This window comes from Alosa sapidissima, chromosome 13 (assembly GCF_018492685.1).
Source record: "Alosa sapidissima isolate fAloSap1 chromosome 13, fAloSap1.pri, whole genome shotgun sequence".
Lineage (NCBI taxonomy): Eukaryota > Metazoa > Chordata > Actinopteri > Clupeiformes > Clupeidae > Alosa > Alosa sapidissima.
Genome location: NC_055969.1, coordinates 34043316 through 34062046, shown reverse-complemented (window position 1 = coordinate 34062046; position 18731 = coordinate 34043316). Strand labels below are relative to the sequence as shown.

The window sequence follows — 18731 nt, the reverse complement described above, 5'->3', positions numbered from 1 at the left end:
ATGAGCCGGATCTGCCCCGAATATGAGCTGGATTTGCCCTGAATATGAGCCAGAGGCCTCTGGGACTAATGCTAGTGCTACTACTGGGACTGCCCTGGAGTAATGCACTGACTCATCGGTCATAATCATCCCTCACGGCCACAGAACCCTTCCTTCAGGAGAGGATACGGCACGCCTCCTGGCTAGCGCAGTACGGACTGGAGTTAGGTCAAAGAATAACTGCACTGAACGTCCTACTGTATGTCTGTGTGTGAGTGTGAGTGTATTAAAGCATTAGCCATTGTAGTACTTATTAATTTAATTAATTATTGCATATTGTGATAAAGCACTACCAGACTATTTTCTTTTTATTAGATATATCATCGAGACATAGTTAAGTCATACATCATGACACGCTGATTGCGTCATGACAGTTCCAAACCACAGAACGAGCCAAACTGCGCCGTTATGAAACACAGAGCCGACAGCCTCTGGGCTGAGCTCTTTTAGTGCAGACTCATATTTATAAAACGCATGGCATTTCTAAACAAACAGGGATCTAGTGAAGCTTCCATGACCTCACTTGAAACAAACTGTTTACTGTAGCCATGTGTGAAAGCAGAGCAGGATTAGGGGTGACCCGGGCGGGAAGGCAGGGGCTGGGCTGGGTTGTGTCTCAGTGCTGCATCTCTTTGTCTGGAGAGGCTGCAGAGAGCCTTGCATGACCTCCTACTGAATGAGATTGAAGAGAGGACGTCACTCACGCTACAAAACCGTAAGGAAGTCCTAAAAATGTGATCGGTAATTGCTAATGTTTGAATTAGTACTACTATCATTTTACTATATGCATTTTTATGTATTTTCAAACACAAATCAATAAGGGTCAATATTTACAGTTTATTCATATTTATACTATGAATAAACTAGCTGCCACTCCCACCACGTGCATCACACACTGTGCGTAGGGCACCAAATGATAAATGTCAAAATGCACTAACACCATGTTACATGCAAGGATGATAGTTTTTGGATTCTCTCAGTCTCCACTGCGTAGCATATCTAACTTTACTTACTCCACTTAAAGGCGCGGTCATATGTTTTTAGCTCTCTGTTTCGTTTGAACGTCAACAGAAGTGACGTTACCCAGCATCGCTTAGAGCGCCTTTAATTGGGAACGCATCTTGTGCATGCAGGAGGGAGACAATGAGAGTGGCGGATTCCAGCTGGCTTGTCATTGTGTATCTCCTTTTATTAAACTTTCAAAATGAAGGCAACAAAGATGAGGCTACAGGAGGTTACGATTTGCTAGGTTATGCGGTTCCCATTACTGACCATTTTTAAAATAAGATTGGTGAGAGGGCTCTTTAACATAGAATCAGAATTAGAATCAGTTTTATTGGCCAGGTTTGCGTAAACAAGCAAGGAATTTGACTCCGGTTAATCTTTGCTCTCAAAGTACAACACTCACTTAACATATAAAAAATAAAATACATAAAAGAATAAAAACAGAACAGTAAGAATAGAAGGACAAGCAGTAGAATATTGCTCTGTAATTACAGTATTTACATTTGCAGTATTTACATTTGCAAATAAATAGAACACTTTGGGTGGGATAGGGTGGTGCAATTGTCCGGGGTGGCAATGTTCATGTGCAATGATAATGTACTAATAACAATATTGTAATTGTCAGATTGATGTATACTGTACATGAGGTAGATGAGCAGAACAGTGTTGATTGACTTTGTTCAGTGTAAGGGTGGGGGCTATTTCTGAGCGTTCAACAGAGTGACTGTTTGGGGGAAGAAGCTGTCTTTGTATTGGCTGGTTTTGGCGAACAGTGCCCTGTATCGCCTACCAATAACCTCAATAACTTCAGCCTCACCATCGACGACACCACAGTCACAGCCTCCACCCATGTCAAAAGCCTGTGTCCTCTTTGACTCCACCCTCTCATTTGAATCTCACATCAACAAAACCCAGCAATCCTCATTCTTCCATCTCAAAAACATGGAGACACGGGCACGCCCACTCCTCTTCTCTTTCTGACACTGAGCGTGTAATACACGCCCTCATCTTCTCCCGCCTAGTGACAGAGAGAGAGAGAGAGAGAGATAGAGATAGAGATAGAGATAGAGAGAGAGAGAGAGATAGATAGATAGATACAGTAGATATATAGATAGATAGATAGATAGATAGATAGATAGATAGATAGATACTATTGATCCCCAAGGGGAAATTCAAGAATACTGCAATGCCCTCTTCAGTGGTTTCCCCTCTCACCTACTCAACAGGCTTCAACATGTCCAAAATTCAGCTGCCCAGTTGCTTACATCTACCCCTTCCAGACATCACATCACCTCTGTGTTGCAAGACCTCCACTGGCTCCCTGTCCCACTGAGGATTGACTCACCTTCAAGGCCCTACATGGCTCTGCCCCCACACACCTGTCTGAACTCCTGCACCCCTGCGTTCCTCTCATGGCCCCCTCACTATCCCCCAAACCCGACTCCGCTCCATGGGCGACCGATCATTTTCCTCAGCGGCCCCCCGCCTGTGGAATGCTCTGCCTCAGCAGATCAGATCTGCTGCCAGCGTCGACTGCTTCGAGTCTCTCCTCAAAACCCATCTGTTTAGGATAGCTTTTAACCTATGATCTACATCAGTGTTTTTCAACCAGAGATCATCAGGTGTGCCGCAGAAAATTACCCAAATGTCACTCATGGTCCAGAAAAGCAACTGTTGCATCAAAGAATTTATAACCACATGCTCTCATTGATTGTATGATTGCACTATTTGTGGTATCATTGTACAAGGGGGGCCCCATATCCAGTATTCACAGAATCATCACATATCCAGTTCATAACAACAATTAAATTAGATATAGTGACCTGTGAAATGGTTGATCCCAGGAACCTAAAGGAATCCACAGTGGACACTGTGTCGTTCTGGATGGGGGGGGGGGTGGGGGAGGGGAATGGGCACCGCCAGCCCTAATCCTGTGCGTACATTTTTCCACAGCTTTATTCATAAAATCATTCAATATTACAACAATAAAAATCGCTTGTGTATTGTATTGATTTATACGCACACTAGGCATGAGAAAAGAAAAAGTGCCAGAGTGTAGGCCTAATTGCAGCCGGGTAAACTCGGGTGCTCCACCTCATGTTTGATGTCAACAAATAGCAGTGTAGCTAATCAGTGGATAGGCTACTAAATGACATGAGTAGCCTGAAATCTCACACAACAGAACCTCGGCTTATTGCCAAATGTTTAGCCTACAGTTCTGTGTTAAAACTAGATATACCGCATAGCGGTACAAAATATGACCGCCGCTCAGTCCTGTACATCCGTTCCGCAAAAATAAATCACACTTCAATTTGTCTCCATATTTTACTCAATCCCCCACTCTTGAAACTTCTGTGTATGCTTGTTTGGCTTGTTTGCTTGTTTGGCATGCCTGAGTGTGTGTGTGCGGCTGCACAGAAAGTAGCCTACTGGTGCTGAAAAGGTGAATAGATTGTGAATAGATTGTAGAATAGCCAAAGAAGATGTAGCATTGTTATAAAACCTTTAAAATCTCTAAACAATCACAAGTAGGGCAGTTCATCACAGTTCACAGATTTTAAAGGTTTTATAACAATGCTACATCTTCTTTTCTACAATCTATTCACCTTTTCAGCACCAGTAGGCTACTTTCTGTGCAGCCGCACACACACTCAGGCATGCCAAACAAGCATACACAAAAGTTTCAAGAGTGGGGGATGGAGTAAAAGATGGAGACAAATTGAAGTGTGATTTATTTTCGCGGAACGGATGTACAGGACTGAGCGGCGGTCATATTTTGTACCGCTATGCGGTACATCTAGTTTCTACCCAGAATGAACAAACTTCCACAGTTCCTGTTTTGCTTCAGAAACGGCATTTTTAGCCTAGTGTCACGCCACAAGTTTTCAAACGGGTTTGACAGGAACTGTGGAATGTAGGCCTAGATCATACCCTGGGAAAAAAAAACAATTCATTCGTTCTGAGCAGAAATAGGCTACCTGTTCAGCCAACTGATGGCACAGGGCTACATGCTATTTTTCTAGCACATGGGACTGGTTATGTGGTTGCCCAGCAACATTTTACTGAGTAAAACCTGTGAGTTTGTTTAAATGAACATTCTTTCATTTTGTTAGTAACAAAGTATCTTAATAGGCTAAAAGTTGTCTAGCCCAGTGGTTTTCAAAGTGGGGGCCGTGGGGGGGTGCCAGGGGGGCCTCAGCAAGTTGAAAGGAAAAATAAAAGCAACAAATAAATACATTTGAAAAGTTTAAAATATACCTATTACTATGAGGATTGTTATACAATGACATTATAATAATGTGACGCATATCTGAACATTATATTTTCCATGATAATGACTTGGAATAATAGTAGAGTGATAGCTCTCATATAGCAGAAAGCCCCAAATACATTTTTTACAAACTGTATGCTCCATCGCATCAAGTGTTTATGGCTAAAATAATTATTAGGATTAGCTTAATGTATTTTTACATTTGCCGTAGTATTGTCGATGGGTTTAATAACGCATCAAGGGGGTCCTGGGCGAGAACCTAGTGGTATTTGGGGGGCCTTGTCGTGGAAAAGTTTGGGAACCCCTGGTCTAGCCGCTCTTTCCTCCAGTAGCTCCATTCTCGTGATAGGTTGGAAGAGGGGGCGTGACATGAGGGTAGAACACTGATGTGCTTCCGGCTCGATTACACCGATAAGCCGCGAGAGAGCATTCTTATCATAATTGTATTCTGTGGCGAATTGATCCCGCACGCACACATTTTTTCCACAAGCAAAAGTCCTTTAAATATCGACAGCGTTCTCTGCTCACCAGTTCCATGTCAAAAATGCAGGACAAATACTTCCCAGATGTGGTTGGCTCGGACGGAAGGGATTTCGGCAAAGCCGTCTGTATCATAACAGGAGCGTCCAAGGGATTCGGGCGGTGTATAGCCAAAGAAATCGCCTTGTTGCTCAAACCGGGATCGATGTTCTTTTTGGTTGCTCGGTCTGGTGACAAGCTGCGAGAGCTCCAGGCCGAACTAGCTGCCACTCGTGCAGGCAAAGCTGGCTTGATAACTCGATGCGTGGTCGCAGATTTGGGTCTGAAGGATGATGTGGACCAAGTGATACGAGAGATTCGAGAGGCAGCATCAGACATCGACATAAACCAACTACTCCTAATTAACAATGCAGGTAAGCCCACCATGACGTGTTTTGGGCATTGCCAATGTTATTCGGACATGTGTCAATTGTTATGTTAGAATCAGCAGTACAATAAAGAGATACGTCTGGAACCCCTTTCATAAATGAGTAGGAGTAGCCTAGCCTACAGCCTATATTCAATGAAACATGCAACTGGTTGTTGGTCTAACGCAGGGCCTCCACCTACAGCAGTGAGACATTACAACCACTGTTTTATCTCATGAGAGCAAGAAAGATGAGTGTAATAGCCAATCTCTTACTGAAAACAAAACTGCTTTAATGGGAGACAATAAATGCATGAAAGAACAGGAGTTAGTGAGACTGTGTGTGTGTGTGTGGTTGATGGACTGGTATGTTGTACTGTGCTGGGTTCACTCTCCTTCAGCCTCTGTGTGTGTGTGTGTGTGTGTGTGGTTGATGGGCTGGTAGGCTATGTTGTCCAGTGCTGGTTTCACTAACTCTCCTCTCCTCCTTCAGCCTCCGTGGGTGTGTGTATGTGGGTGTGTGTGTGGTTGATGGGTTCACTGACTCTCTTCTCCTTCAGCCTCTGTGTGTGGGTGGGGTGTGTGTGTATAGTATGTGTGTGTGTGGTTGATGGGTTCACTAACTCTCTTCACTAACTCCCTTCTCTTCTCTGTGTGTGTGTGTGTGTGTGTGTGTGTGTGTGGTGGGGGGGGGGGGGGGGGTCGTGTGTGTGTGTGGTTGATGGACTGGTATGTTGTGCTGGGTTCACTCTCCTCCTTCAGCCTCTGTGTGTGTGTGTGTGTGTGTGTGGTTGTGTGGTTGATGGGCTGGTATGTTGTGCTGTGCTGGGTTCACTAACTCTCCTCTCCTTCGTCAGCCTCCGTGGGTGTGTGTATGTGTGTATGTGTGTATGTGTGTATGTGTGTGTGTGTGTGTGTGTGTGTGTGTGGTTGATGGGTTCACTAACTCTCTTTTCCTTCAGCCTCTGTGTGTGTGTGTATGTGTGTGTGTGTGTGTGTGTGTGTGGTTGTGTGTGTGTGTGGGTGTGTGTGTGTGTGTGTGTGTGTGTGTGTGTGTGTGTGTGTGTGTGTGTGTGTGGTTGATGGGTTCGCTGACTCTCTTCTCCTTCAGCCTCCCTGGGCGATGTCTCCCGCTTCGCCAAGAGCTTCACAGATCTGCACGAGGTGAACGCATACATGTCCTTCAACGTGAGCTCGGCCCTCAGCCTCACGGCCAGCGTGCTGGAGGTGTTTCCACGGCGACAGGACCTGCGTCGCTGCGTGGTCAACATCAGCTCCCTGTGTGCCCTGCAGCCCTTCCCCTCCTGGGTGCTCTACTGCACGGGCAAGGCGGCCAGAGACATGATGTTCAAAGTGCTCGCCGAGGAGGAGCCGGACCTCAGGGTGCTCAGCTACGCGCCAGGTAGCCCACTGAACACACACACACACACGTAACACACACTCAGCTACGCGCCAGGTAGCCCACTAAACACACACACACACGTAACACACACTCAACTACGCGCCAGGTAGCCTACTGAACACACACACACACACACACACACACACGTAAGACACACTCAACTACACGCCAGGTAGTCTACTGAACACAAACACACACACACACACGTAAGACACACTCAACTACACGCCAGGTAGTCTACTGAACACACACACACACGTAACACACACTCAACTACACGCCAGGTAGCCATGCACATAACACACACACTCAGTGCCAGGTACTCAAACACTCAACTACACGCCAGGCTCTCACTGAACACTGACAATATTGGAGCAGTTTTCATTTCATAGTCTCCCGTATTGATGTAGAATTATACTCCCTCTCTCTCTCTCTCCTCCCTCCCCCTCTCTTTCTCTCCCTCCCCAACCCCCCCCCTCTCTCTCTCCATCCCTCTCTCTCCTCCCTCCCCCTCTCTTTCTCTCTCTCCCTCCCCAACCCCCCCCTCTCTCTCTCCATCCCTCTCTCTCTCTCCTCCATCCCTCTCTCTCTCTCTCTCTCCTCCATCCCTCTCTCTCTCTCTCTCTCCTCCATCCCTCTCTCTCTCTCCAGGCCCCCTGGACACAGACATGCTCCTGCAGGCGCGCACGGAGTCGGGGGACGCCGGCCTGAAGAAGTCCATTGCGGCGCTGCACTCCCAGGGCGAGGTGCTGACCTGTGAGGAGTCCTGCAGCAAGCTGCTCAAGGTGCTACTGGAGGACGAGTACCCGTCCGGGACGCACCTCGACTACCATGACGTGTAGAAGATACACACACGCACACACACACACACACACACACACACACCTTGACTACCATGACGTGTAGAAGGCACGCACACACACTCACACACACACACACACACACACACGCACCTCGACTACCAAACACACTCACACACACACACACACACACACACCTCGACTACCATCATGACGTGTAGAAGGCACGCACACACACTCACACACACACACACGCACCTCGACTACCAAACACACACACACACACGCACCTCGACTACCATGACGTGTAGAAGGCACACACACGCACAGACACACACACACTCACCTCGACTACCATGACGTGTAGAAGGCACACGCACACACAAACACACACACAGGCACCTCGACTACCATGAGGTGTAGAAGGCACACAGACACACACACACTCACCTCGACTACCATGACGTGTAGAAGGCACACAGACACGCACCTCGACTACCATGACGTGTAGAAGGCACACGCACACACACGCACACACACACTCACCTCGACTACCATGACGTGTAGAAGGCACGCACACACACAGACACACACACACACACGCATGCACGCACATGCACACAACTCACACACACACACTCACACACACGCACACGCACACGCACATGCACACACACACGCACACATACACGCACGCACATGCACATGCACATACACACACACACACACACGCACGCACATGCACACAGATACACACACACACTCACACACACACACACACACTGTAGTGTCAGTGGGTTTAAAACTACTTATTGTTGTGCTTTGTACGTCTTTTTAAGTAGGTGCTCACTGCAACAGTCTACACTCAACAACCGTGTTCACTGACATCTGACCGTCTGAAGTGAATTTAAGATTTGAGCTGCAATCACTTACAAATCAAGTGATTGTCAAGAGATTGTAGTGTTACTGACCAAGTTGCCATGTGTTTGTGTGGTGATGTGAGATTTGATGTTGAGATTGGACTGGAGACTGCACACACGTGCCTTATTCATAGCAGTGTAATGGGGGTGAATGACTAGAGATGGGAAATTAAATGTTATTGAAAATATTAAAAATATCAGGTTATTGCCAGTATAAATCCATGAGTAAAGATGGAGGCCTTTATGTGATGGGAGTCAGCTGTTACTGGGAGTGTAAAGGAACCATATGTAAGATTTTGGCTAAAACTGGTACTGCAATCACTTTCAAATCACTGTAGAGCGGTGTATCCCCTCCCCCTCCCCCCTGACTCGAGGTTGCCAACCCAGATGCCGAAACACGACTGACTTTGTGATTAGTAGATAGGTAGAGGGTGGCGCATCAGGCCAAAACACATCATGGCATGACAAAACATCAACATCAGTTGAGGGCTGCAACTTCACTTTTTAAATGAAAATATCCTGGCCGGACTGCTGTTGTCAGTGATAAGTATTTGAAATGAACATGATTTCTTAATGTCTAGTGACATATCAGGGCCATTTTATGATAAATTTAAATACATTTCTTACAGTTCCTTTAATAAATGGCCTGTAGCGGTTATTTCAGAGACACATTCCTATTTTATGAACCAAATATGGTATATTTTTAAAAAAATATGTTTGAAATTTCTTTGGTAAATGTATCAGTTTATGTTATAATTAATTCAATGAGTCTTTATTATTTTTATATGTCCTTGTGCCAAATATTGACTTTTAAATAATGTTCAATTACCAGCTTAAAGTGTTATTTCTAATCAGTGTAAACAGTGCCGCTGCTGGCCATTTCGGTGCCCTAACAGAGTTGAAATTTGAAAAATGATTGTGATTAATCTTAAATTGTTAAAACATTTAAATGATAACTCACCTGAAGTAAAATAAAAGGCCTATAATTTACAGACCATTACTGTGTGTTTTTTAAGAAATGCTGTTTGACTTATAAATGGTGCATTGTCACTTTTAAGAGCATTGAGTCTTTACATTCTCATAATGCCAGTTCTTGTTTGAGCTATATTGATGTAATAATATTAACAATAATATGTGCGACATTAAGTTGTTATAAGCAGCGTTCATTGCTTTGGAAGTGTGTAATGCCCAGGGCGACCACCCCCCTCAGCACCCCCCCCCCAGCACCACCCCCTCAGCTCTCCCAGGAGCACACCCCCCAGCAACCCCCCCCCCCCCCCCTTCAGCTCTCCCAGGAACACACCCCCCAGCACCACCCCCCTCAGCACCCCCCCCCCAGCACCTCAGCACCCCCCCCAGCATTCTAGTCAGAATTTGAGTCTGATATTGTTCCATTGTGATGTAATTATGGGGCGTGTTTCCACTGATACAGGGGGGGGAAATGCCTATGCACTTAAACTGCAGTTAATGTTATTAACAAAGGCAGTACATTTTAAGTGGTTCTACCCCCCCCCCACACTTTTATGATTAATCTTACTAATAATAATTGACACAATAAAGTACCCTACTCTAGAAATACTGAGGCTATGAAAACTGGTAGGCCTGTATGGGCCTGAATGGTGAAAACTGTGGTAGGCCTGTATGGGCCTGAATGATGAAAACTGTGGTAGGCTTAATGCAGTGGTTCTCAAACTTACTGTCATTCCCCACTTTGGAGGTGGAGAATTTTCAAGCCCCACCTGATTTCGCATTTTGGTTCCACGATACATTTCCCATCTCGGTCCACTGGATCAAGATGTTATTTTAATTCATATGTTGGTCTGTTTATGACACTTATGTTTGCATGTGGCTGTTTTGTTTTGAATTTATGACCTTCCTTGTCAATAGAGAAAGGCATTATTAAAATAGACACAAAAAACTAATTCCCTCCAGTTCCTCACGCCCCACCTGTCATGTCCCTATTCCCCACTAGTGGGGCCCGCCCCACACTTTGAGAACCCCTGGCCCTGTATGGGCCTGAATGGTGAAAACTGTGGGAGGCCTGTATGGGCCGGAATGGTGAAAACTGTGGTAGGCCTGTATGGGCCTGAATGGTGAAAACTGTGGTAGGCCTGTATGGGCCTGAATGGTGAAAACTGTGGGAGGCCTGTATGGGCCGGAATGGTGAAAACTGTGGTAGGCCTGTATGGGCCTGAATGGTGAAAACTGTGGGAGGCCTGTATGGCCCTTTATGGTGAAAACTGTGGTAGGCCTGAATGGTGAAAACTGTGGTAGGCCTGTATGGGCCTGAATGGTGAAAACTGTGGTAGGCCTGTATGGGCCTGAATGGGAGCGTTGCCACCGTTCCGCTGCGGACCATAGAGAACAATAGGAAACCTGCCGCTTGCCTCTGACTAATGTGATCCCCGCCTAAAGATGCATTGTGATAAAGACTTAATCCTCTACTGCATGGTGTTGCCATATAGCAACAATTAATGTATCTTAGTGTTTCTAATGGGTAGTAACACAAGACCTATATTTTACTATTTAAAAGTGAAGGGGACTTTAATTTTGGTGTGAAAAAATAATTGTTAGGTCACATGACTAGAATTATGTTATTAGTAGGCCTACAGTACTTCACATTTCTACAGAGAGGTACCTCTGTGACCACCACCAGCTTTGGATGGCTAGAATTCAGAATTAAGGCATTATTTATTTGAGAAAGAACAAGAACAAGTTTATAAATAATATAAATATAATATAAAGTTTATATATAATATATATTTTGTAAATTGGCAAAATATAATTGTTGCCATATGGCAACAGCATGCAAATATGGAACCTTTATGCCCATTCCATGCCGTGAATATCATAGGATTACAGGATTACATAGCACTAGAATACTCTAGGAATATTTAAAACTTTTGACAATATTTTAATGTAAAAAAACATTATTTACACTTTTATTTGTAATTCCAGACATATTGGAGTATTATAGGATATTGTAAATGTTTACCAATAAGGTCCAGATATTATAGTGACTGGAGCGGTAAGATGTATCTTGTGTTATTGTTCACTATACAGTCAACTAGACATGCTTTTTTCATCAATTCTGTTTGGGATTTTGGGAAAGATAATAGCGCATTGTTGGCTCTTCCGCCAATGAAGTGCCAGTGTTAGCTATAATGCAGCAGGGAGGAGAATAACATTGATATGTGTAGCGGATAGAGGCTGCAGTTACCCATTCTGGCTACAGCTTTAGTACTTCACAAGCCCAAATTCAAGGGCAAAAGGGGTGACCTTTCTCTTCTCTCACTATAAATGGTGTAAGAAGTGGGCTGGCTTGCTGTGGAGCCATCCAATGCATGCCCAGGGTGAGCCTGTAGTATAAACCACGCCGGGGACCCCTATGTTAGGTTGATCCTTATGTGAGGGACCCCAGATATGAATGAAGCATGAGTTTACAGGGCAGGAGAAGTGTGTCAGGGGGATATGTGAAGGATACCTATGTCTCTCTGTGTGAAGGATACCTATGTCTCTCTGTGTGTACCGCATGGATATGGATGAGGAGATATGTGAAGGATACCTATGTCTCTCTGTGTGAAGGATACCTATGTCTCTCTGTGTGAAGGATACCTATGTCTCTCTGTGTGAAGGATACCTATGTCTCTCTGTGTGTACCGCATGGATATGGATGAGGAGATATGTGAAGGATACCGATGTCTCTCTGTGTGAAGGATACCTAGGTCTCTCTGTGTGAAGGATACCTATGTCTCTCTGTGTCAGGGGGGTATGTGAAGGATTCCTATGTCTCTCTGTGTCAGGGGGGTATGTGAAGGATACCTATGTCTCTCTGTGTGTACCGCATGGATTTGCATGCTTTCTGAAGGGACTGAGTGTGCGGTCTCAATGCAGTTGAATATGACCTCTGACTGCGATAGAACCCTATAAATATGGAAAATGAAAGTCATCATAATGAAAAATAGTCATCTAAATGATGACTTTATTTAACATAAACTTAGGTTTTGATCAAAACAATTGCTTTATGTCCCTACAGGAAGGTTATTTCTCTTCCAAGGCGGACTACACTATGGCAATTTTACCATGATATAATCACTTTATAGCCCAAAATACAGTTGAGTTTGTGTTATGTTAGGTATAAAACTAGATGTATCAGAGAATAACTAAGTCAAGCTTAATTTAGTTCATATTGGAAAAGACTTGTAATTAAATAAAAATAAGTTTTTAAGGAAAATGGATTTTACAGCATTTTCCACAGTGGCGCACTGTTGGCATATTTTCTTTCAAAATGTCTATAATTTTAACCATTTTAAGTAAGGAAAATGCATTAAACTATTTTTTTAAGTCTAGGTGATAGTTCATCCCAATCTTAACCCTCTACAGTATGAATTGAGTTTTTAAGCTCGGCTACATTATTTGTCCCCTAGAGCATAACCATAGCCATAAAGATAACATTTTCATTATCATCATTGCAGTCGTTTCCATGGTAACTGTAGAACACAGAATGTGGTCTGTCTCAGTGGCCCAGAGGTTCCAGTTGTGCAAGTGTAGTCCAGATGGACAGATAGAGATACTTTATTTATCCAGAAGGAAATGAAGGTGTCCAAGAGCTTACACACATCATACACAGTCATATAACGTCCACGCACACACACATACTACAAAAACACAAAGGAAGATAATAGTTTTGTGTGTGTGTGTGTGTGTGTGTGTGTGTGTGTGTGTGTGTGTGTGTGTGTGTGTGTGTGTGTGTGTGTGTGTGTGTGTGTGTGTGTGTGTTCACTTGCACTGGTTCTTAGGCAGGCGCCTGTTCTCTGGATTGTAACCAGCAGTGGCGAAACACTCGGCGGCCTTCCTGTCGCACTCAGAGATGAACTGCTCACACTCAGTGTTCTTGTTGGCTGTAGAACACAGACGCAGGGGAGAGAGAGTGTAAGACACAGACGCAGGGGAGAGAGAGTGTAAGACACAGACGCAGGGGAGAGAGAGTGTAAGACACAGACGCAGGGGAGAGAGAGTGTAAGACACAGACGCAGGGGAGACACAGACGCAGGGGAGAGAGAGTGTAAGACACAGACGCAGGGGAGAGAGAGTGTAAGACACAGACGCAGGGGAGAGAGAGTGTAAGACACAGACGCAGGGGAGACACAGACGCAGGGGAGAGAGAGTGTAAGACACAGACGCAGTGGAGACACAGACGCAGGGGAGAGAGAGAGGAATGGAGAGACACAGGAGAGAGAAAGAGGAAGGGGAGGGAGAGTGTAAAACACAGACGCAGGGGAGAGAGAGTGTAAGACACAGACGCAGGGGAGACACAGACGCAGGGGAGAGAGAGTGTAAGACACAGACGCAGGGGAGAGAGAGTGTAAGACACAGACGCAGGGGAGACACAGACGCAGGGGAGACACAGACGCAGGGGAGAGAGAGTGTAAGACACAGACGCAGGGGAGAGAGAGTGTAAGACACAGACGCAGGGGAGACACAGACGCAGGGGAGAGAGAGAGGAATGGAGAGACACAGGAGAGAGAAAGAGGAAGGGGAGGGAGAGTGTAAAACACAGACGCAGGGGAGAGAGAGAGGAAGGGGAGAGAGAGGAAGACAGACGCAGGGGAGAGAGAGAGGAACAGAGAGACGCAGGGGAGAGAGAGTGTAAGACACAGACGCAGCGGAGAGAGAGTGTAAGACACAGACGCAGCGGAGACACAGACGCAGGGGAGACAGACGCAGGGGAGAGAGAGGGTAAGACACAGACGCAGGGGAGAGAGAGTGTAAGACAAAGACGCAGGGGAGACAGAGATTAACAGAGAGACGCAGGGGAGAGAGAGTAACAGAGAGAGAGGCAGAAACACACTGATGACTGGACACAGTTACTGTAGATCCTGTGTAATGTACCATAGACTGTAGAACATGTAACAGAAACCTGTCTCTCTTAAAATGTGTTACTCATCTGGGCATTTGGCTTTGCGAGACATGACAATACTGAAATACAGTCAAACTCACTGAGCAAGTAAGACATTTGGCTCATTTTAAAGATGGACAAAGTTTTAAGAGCAAATGCCAAAAAGAGCATACTGTATAATGTATCAATATGCATAAAAGTAAATACAAATATTTAACTCTATTCAGACTTATTACGAATATTTACATTTGCTTTTATATATTTTGTTCCAATTATGGCCCATAAGTCAGAGGTCGTATTTATTTCTGGAAGGTGACAGGTGAATGTGGGACAGGTATGTGGGGTCGGACTGTAACTCACCTGAGCAGGTGACAGTCCTGTTGGCCTTGTCACAGGTATAGGCATAGATCTCAGTGTAGGGGTTGTCAAAGAAGGTCCAGCACTTAGGATGCTGGATGGCATCGCCGTAGCAACGATCGTGCACCTCACAGCATCTGTGCATGCGACAATTGTGTGTCAGTGGTCAGGTGTTGAATGTACAGTACAGTAACAGAGATTCAAGGACATGGACAGATTTTCAGATTAGGAAGATCTGTACCACACACATCTATGAATAGATTGGCTCATTTTAAAGATTGAGGCTTGAAGCGAATGACTAATTACACAAGCACAGCTCCAGGGGTCAGTGATGACGATCCTGATGAAGGGCTAACGCCCGAAACGTTACATTAAATGAAATATTTGGAGCTGGTGTGTAGTGGACTTTCTTCACTCTCTCTAAATTTGCAGATAACACAACATTTGTGGGGCAGGGCTTATCTCTAAGGATGATGACGACGTGGCTTACAGAAACGAGGTCCTCACACTAGTGGAATGGTGTTCCCACCACAATTTAGAATGAAATGTTTTAAAGACTAAACAAATGGTAGTGTCCCAGGCTCAGCCCCTGGTCATCAGTGGGGTAGAGGTGGAACGGGTGGGCAGCTTTAGGTTCTTAGGGACCATAGTCTCATCCTCTATGAAATGGGGAGACAACCTGAGCTGTATCACTTCAACCCACCAGAGGCTTTTTTTTTCTCTGGCAGCTACAGTCTATGAAGTGAACTTGCAGGTGAACATCTACTAAAGTCACTTGCCACTTTAGATTGTAACCGGAGGGGTTTTGTAACCAAAGAGTTGCAGGTGAGTAAATTTGTCTTGATAAGTCAAAGTCTTCTTAAATTAAATCAAAATGATCTTTCGAGAGAGCGCTAGGTAAGTCTTTTCAAACTAAAACAATACCAAATAGACTTTTTGATCTTATTTTGATTAAATTTTAACACTTGGTTAGATTTCATTATTTGCAGTGTAAGACTTCTCTGTTTACCTTGTCTCTAACTAACTCTCCAATGTTACCTTGTCTCTAACTAATGTTTCCTTGCAGAGTGGTGGTTTGTATGTTTGCAGTCATTGTTTTCATTAATGTTTCCTTGCAGAGTGGTGGTTGTAGCGGTTAAGGAGCTGGGCTAGCGTGCAGTAGCCTGAAAGTTGTCGGTTCAATTCCCGGCTTCCACCGTTGTGCCCTTGAGCAAGGCACTTAACCCCAAGTTGCTCCGGGGACAATGTGATCCCTTGTAATATAGCTGACATATGTAAGTCACTTCGGTCAAGAAGTGTCTGCTAAATGTAATGTAATGTAATGTAATGTAATGTATGTTTGCAGTCCTTGTTTTCATTAATGTTTCCTTGCAGAGAGGTGGTTTGTATGTTTGCAGTCAGTCTTCACTCTGTGTGTGTGTGTGATGCTATCCCCACCCTGCCTTATATGCTCCCAGTTTAATGGTACGTTTCAACCGCTCAGGTCTTCGCTTGATGCTGATTTGATTTATTTAAACTAGGAAAAAAATCATTGAGGGCTTAGCCCTTATTTACAATGTTGAGTAAACACACAAATAACACATATACAATATCATGCCAAATGATCTTTTAGTGTGCATACATTCCTACACTATGTGTGTGACTCAATGCTACTCACCAAAGCAGAGGCTGAAGGCCAGCAGGAGGATGGCAGGGACCGTGTTCATGTTGTCCAGATGAGTGACCTACACACAGCAGACATCCCTGGGGCCTTCCTTATATTCGCCTCCGAGGCCTTGGCTCCCTGTGATAACGCCCATGTACCTCACATGCTGTGCATTAGACACCGGTGTGATAACGCCCATGTACCTACACATGCTGTGCATTGGACAGCGGACACTGCCGGCACCAATGCCTTGTGTTGATTTGCAGGCTCAGCCCTGTCCTTATTTTGGCCAATTTGTCCTGAGTATGTCCTGAGTCTGGTTTGTGGTCACCCTAGTTCTTCTACATTATAGCACACATGTAGCCTTTACTTCCCCTTTTAAACACACATTATGACTATCAACTGGTCATGTACATTAATTTCTTATATGTCCATATTTATTTGATGCTGGTCTCTAGACTTTATTCTCGCACTGCTGCACTGTTATTGCCCCATTTAGATCGTTGCTTATCTTGCGCCTATTGGTTGCAGTGTAATAGGCACAGGGGCGGACTGGGACCAAAAATCGGCCCTGGCATATTTGGCCTAAGCGGCCCTCAAATCGGTCGGCACACCTAATTGAATACAAAATCTTTGCATTGTCATGGAGCACTGAAAGTGATGTAGCCTAGGCCTCATTGGTTATCTCTCTGACTGATCAGAGGTAGGCATGGAGCATATGATCTCCATATTCAAGTAGGCTAACAAGCAATTATTATGACCGCCGCTAGGATTGTCAAAGTTTTTTTTTTTCCCCGTCATCTACTTCCTGAATTTTTGGTCAACGATACCCGGGACACCGAAACACCGGTGCACATGAAATTTGGTGGGTATGTAGCCCCACTAGACTTTTACGGAAAAATTCTGTTTCGTCCCCGGGGGCCACTCCCCCCACCCCCCCCCCCCCCCCCGTGCTGGGCCCCCCGAACCGCAAAAAAAGCAGTTTTTCCTAAATAACTACCTGAACCGTGGCACTGAGGATGAAGAATCTTTTATGGTATGTTGGTCTTAAGGGCCCACATCAACCTGGCCCATAATCACTCATTTGTGATTTGCACCCCCACGGTAAAAAATGAAAATGCAATATTATTCTGCTTTAATCGCCCCTATCTTCAGTTAAGATGTTCAGAACTGCACCAAATTTTATGTGTATGATTGACCTGGCATTCTCTGGGGGGTATGCCAAGTTTCGTAGAATTTCATCCATGGGGGGGGGGTCTAAAAAAACATTTAGTGACTGTACACTCATTGGCCTGTAGATGGCGGTGCACACATATACACATGCACACACACACAGGCACCCACATACTATCGGTATTAGAACTGCCGATACATAATTACAAATTCAGTAGGATTAAAAGAAAGCCAAAATAAATATTCATCATCATCATCATGGCTGCATTTCCAGTATTGGCGAAGTAGTTGTTTGTCCACTAGATGGCGCATCGTTGCAGTGAGACATAATTTTGTTGGAAGTTAAAAGTGGGTTGGAAAAACAATGGATGCTTCCTACAAGGACTGTAGTTTACCGCAGAGAACATCTAATAAGGATAGGACGATGTTCACATGAAATGTAATTCCCATTTCTTCTTGAAGCCGAAATCAATCTGAGGATGTTTATCGGACATGCTTGGTTTTTACTGCAGGTACGTTAATCTTATAATATCAATAAGGACCTAGGTAATGTTACCGTTAGCGTTGGTTAAGTGATGGAGGCCAATTTGATTGATTGCATTTGTAGAAAACTATAAATGCGGTTATACCAAGCAAATTGATAGCAGCACTGTAATTGTATCTTTCGACTGTCATTTGTTGCACGTACAAAAATCATTCTGTGCAATGGAAGATTTACCAACGTTACACCGGTCTGATACAGTTTTGCCTATACATGCGTGAGACTGAGACGCCTGTTTATTTTGTTTTAAGTGTGTGCAGGGTGTGAGAGGGCAATCAATGTGCTTTGATTCCAGCTTGGTAGTTGTAGTCTGTGAAATTAAAAAGCATGTGTGTGTGAAGTATCCAAAAAATGACACCTTAATTTCATTATGGCTGCTTTAGCAACACACCTTAAGCTACTGTGTAGTGGGTCCCATTTAGAAGTGGCTACTTCATTCGCGCTTTCCTTGACTCATGGAGCTGCGTGAATTTTATTACAACTTTTCGCCACGATATGGCAGTTTAAGTCCGCTTGATACTGTAAGTCGTAAGCCATTGGTTTCCAAAGGAGATTTTATTTGTGTCGCCAGCATAGCCTATTGACAATTTATGTTGTAAATAGGCCTACCTTATAAGCCTACCTGTAGCTTAGGGAAGCTAACAGCTTTCTATTAGGATCTAGTTTGTTAGTTACAGTTTTGTCATAACTCCCTGATGCATTTTTGCATTTAGAATAGCCAGAGCGTGGATATCTCAATCGGAAAATTAAACAATATCGAGTGCCTATGGACTAGGCTGGGTGAACCCAGCCT

The 18731-nt window shown here is 44.6% G+C and overlaps 2 protein-coding genes across 3 annotated transcripts; one reads left to right on the top strand and one right to left on the bottom strand.

Moving 5' to 3' along the window:
• The first annotated feature begins 4623 nt into the window (after window positions 1–4623).
• spra (sepiapterin reductase a) lies at window positions 4624–8088 on the top strand. 2 transcript variants are annotated; one of them, XM_042058857.1, is made up of 4 exons: window positions 4624–5208; window positions 6313–6603; window positions 7255–7448; window positions 7513–8088. In XM_042058857.1, the coding sequence occupies exons 1-3, from the start codon at window positions 4851–4853 to the stop codon at window positions 7443–7445; spliced, it is 840 nt and encodes a 279-aa protein (XP_041914791.1). In that variant the 5' UTR covers window positions 4624–4850; the 3' UTR covers window positions 7446–7448; window positions 7513–8088. The 2 variants fall into 2 exon arrangements, with proteins under 2 accessions (XP_041914791.1, XP_041914790.1); XM_042058856.1 differs by having other exon boundaries at window positions 4625–5208; window positions 7255–8088.
• Window positions 8089–13102: 5014 nt separating this feature from the next.
• On the bottom strand, window positions 13103–14724 carry LOC121679676 (acidic phospholipase A2 1-like). The gene is made up of 2 exons (XM_042058579.1): window positions 14583–14724; window positions 13103–13224 (listed from the first exon to the last, which is right to left on the bottom strand). Exons 1-2 carry the CDS (start codon window positions 14722–14724, stop codon window positions 13103–13105), a joined length of 264 nt encoding a protein of 87 aa, XP_041914513.1.
• Between the last annotated feature and the right edge of the window lie 4007 nt (window positions 14725–18731).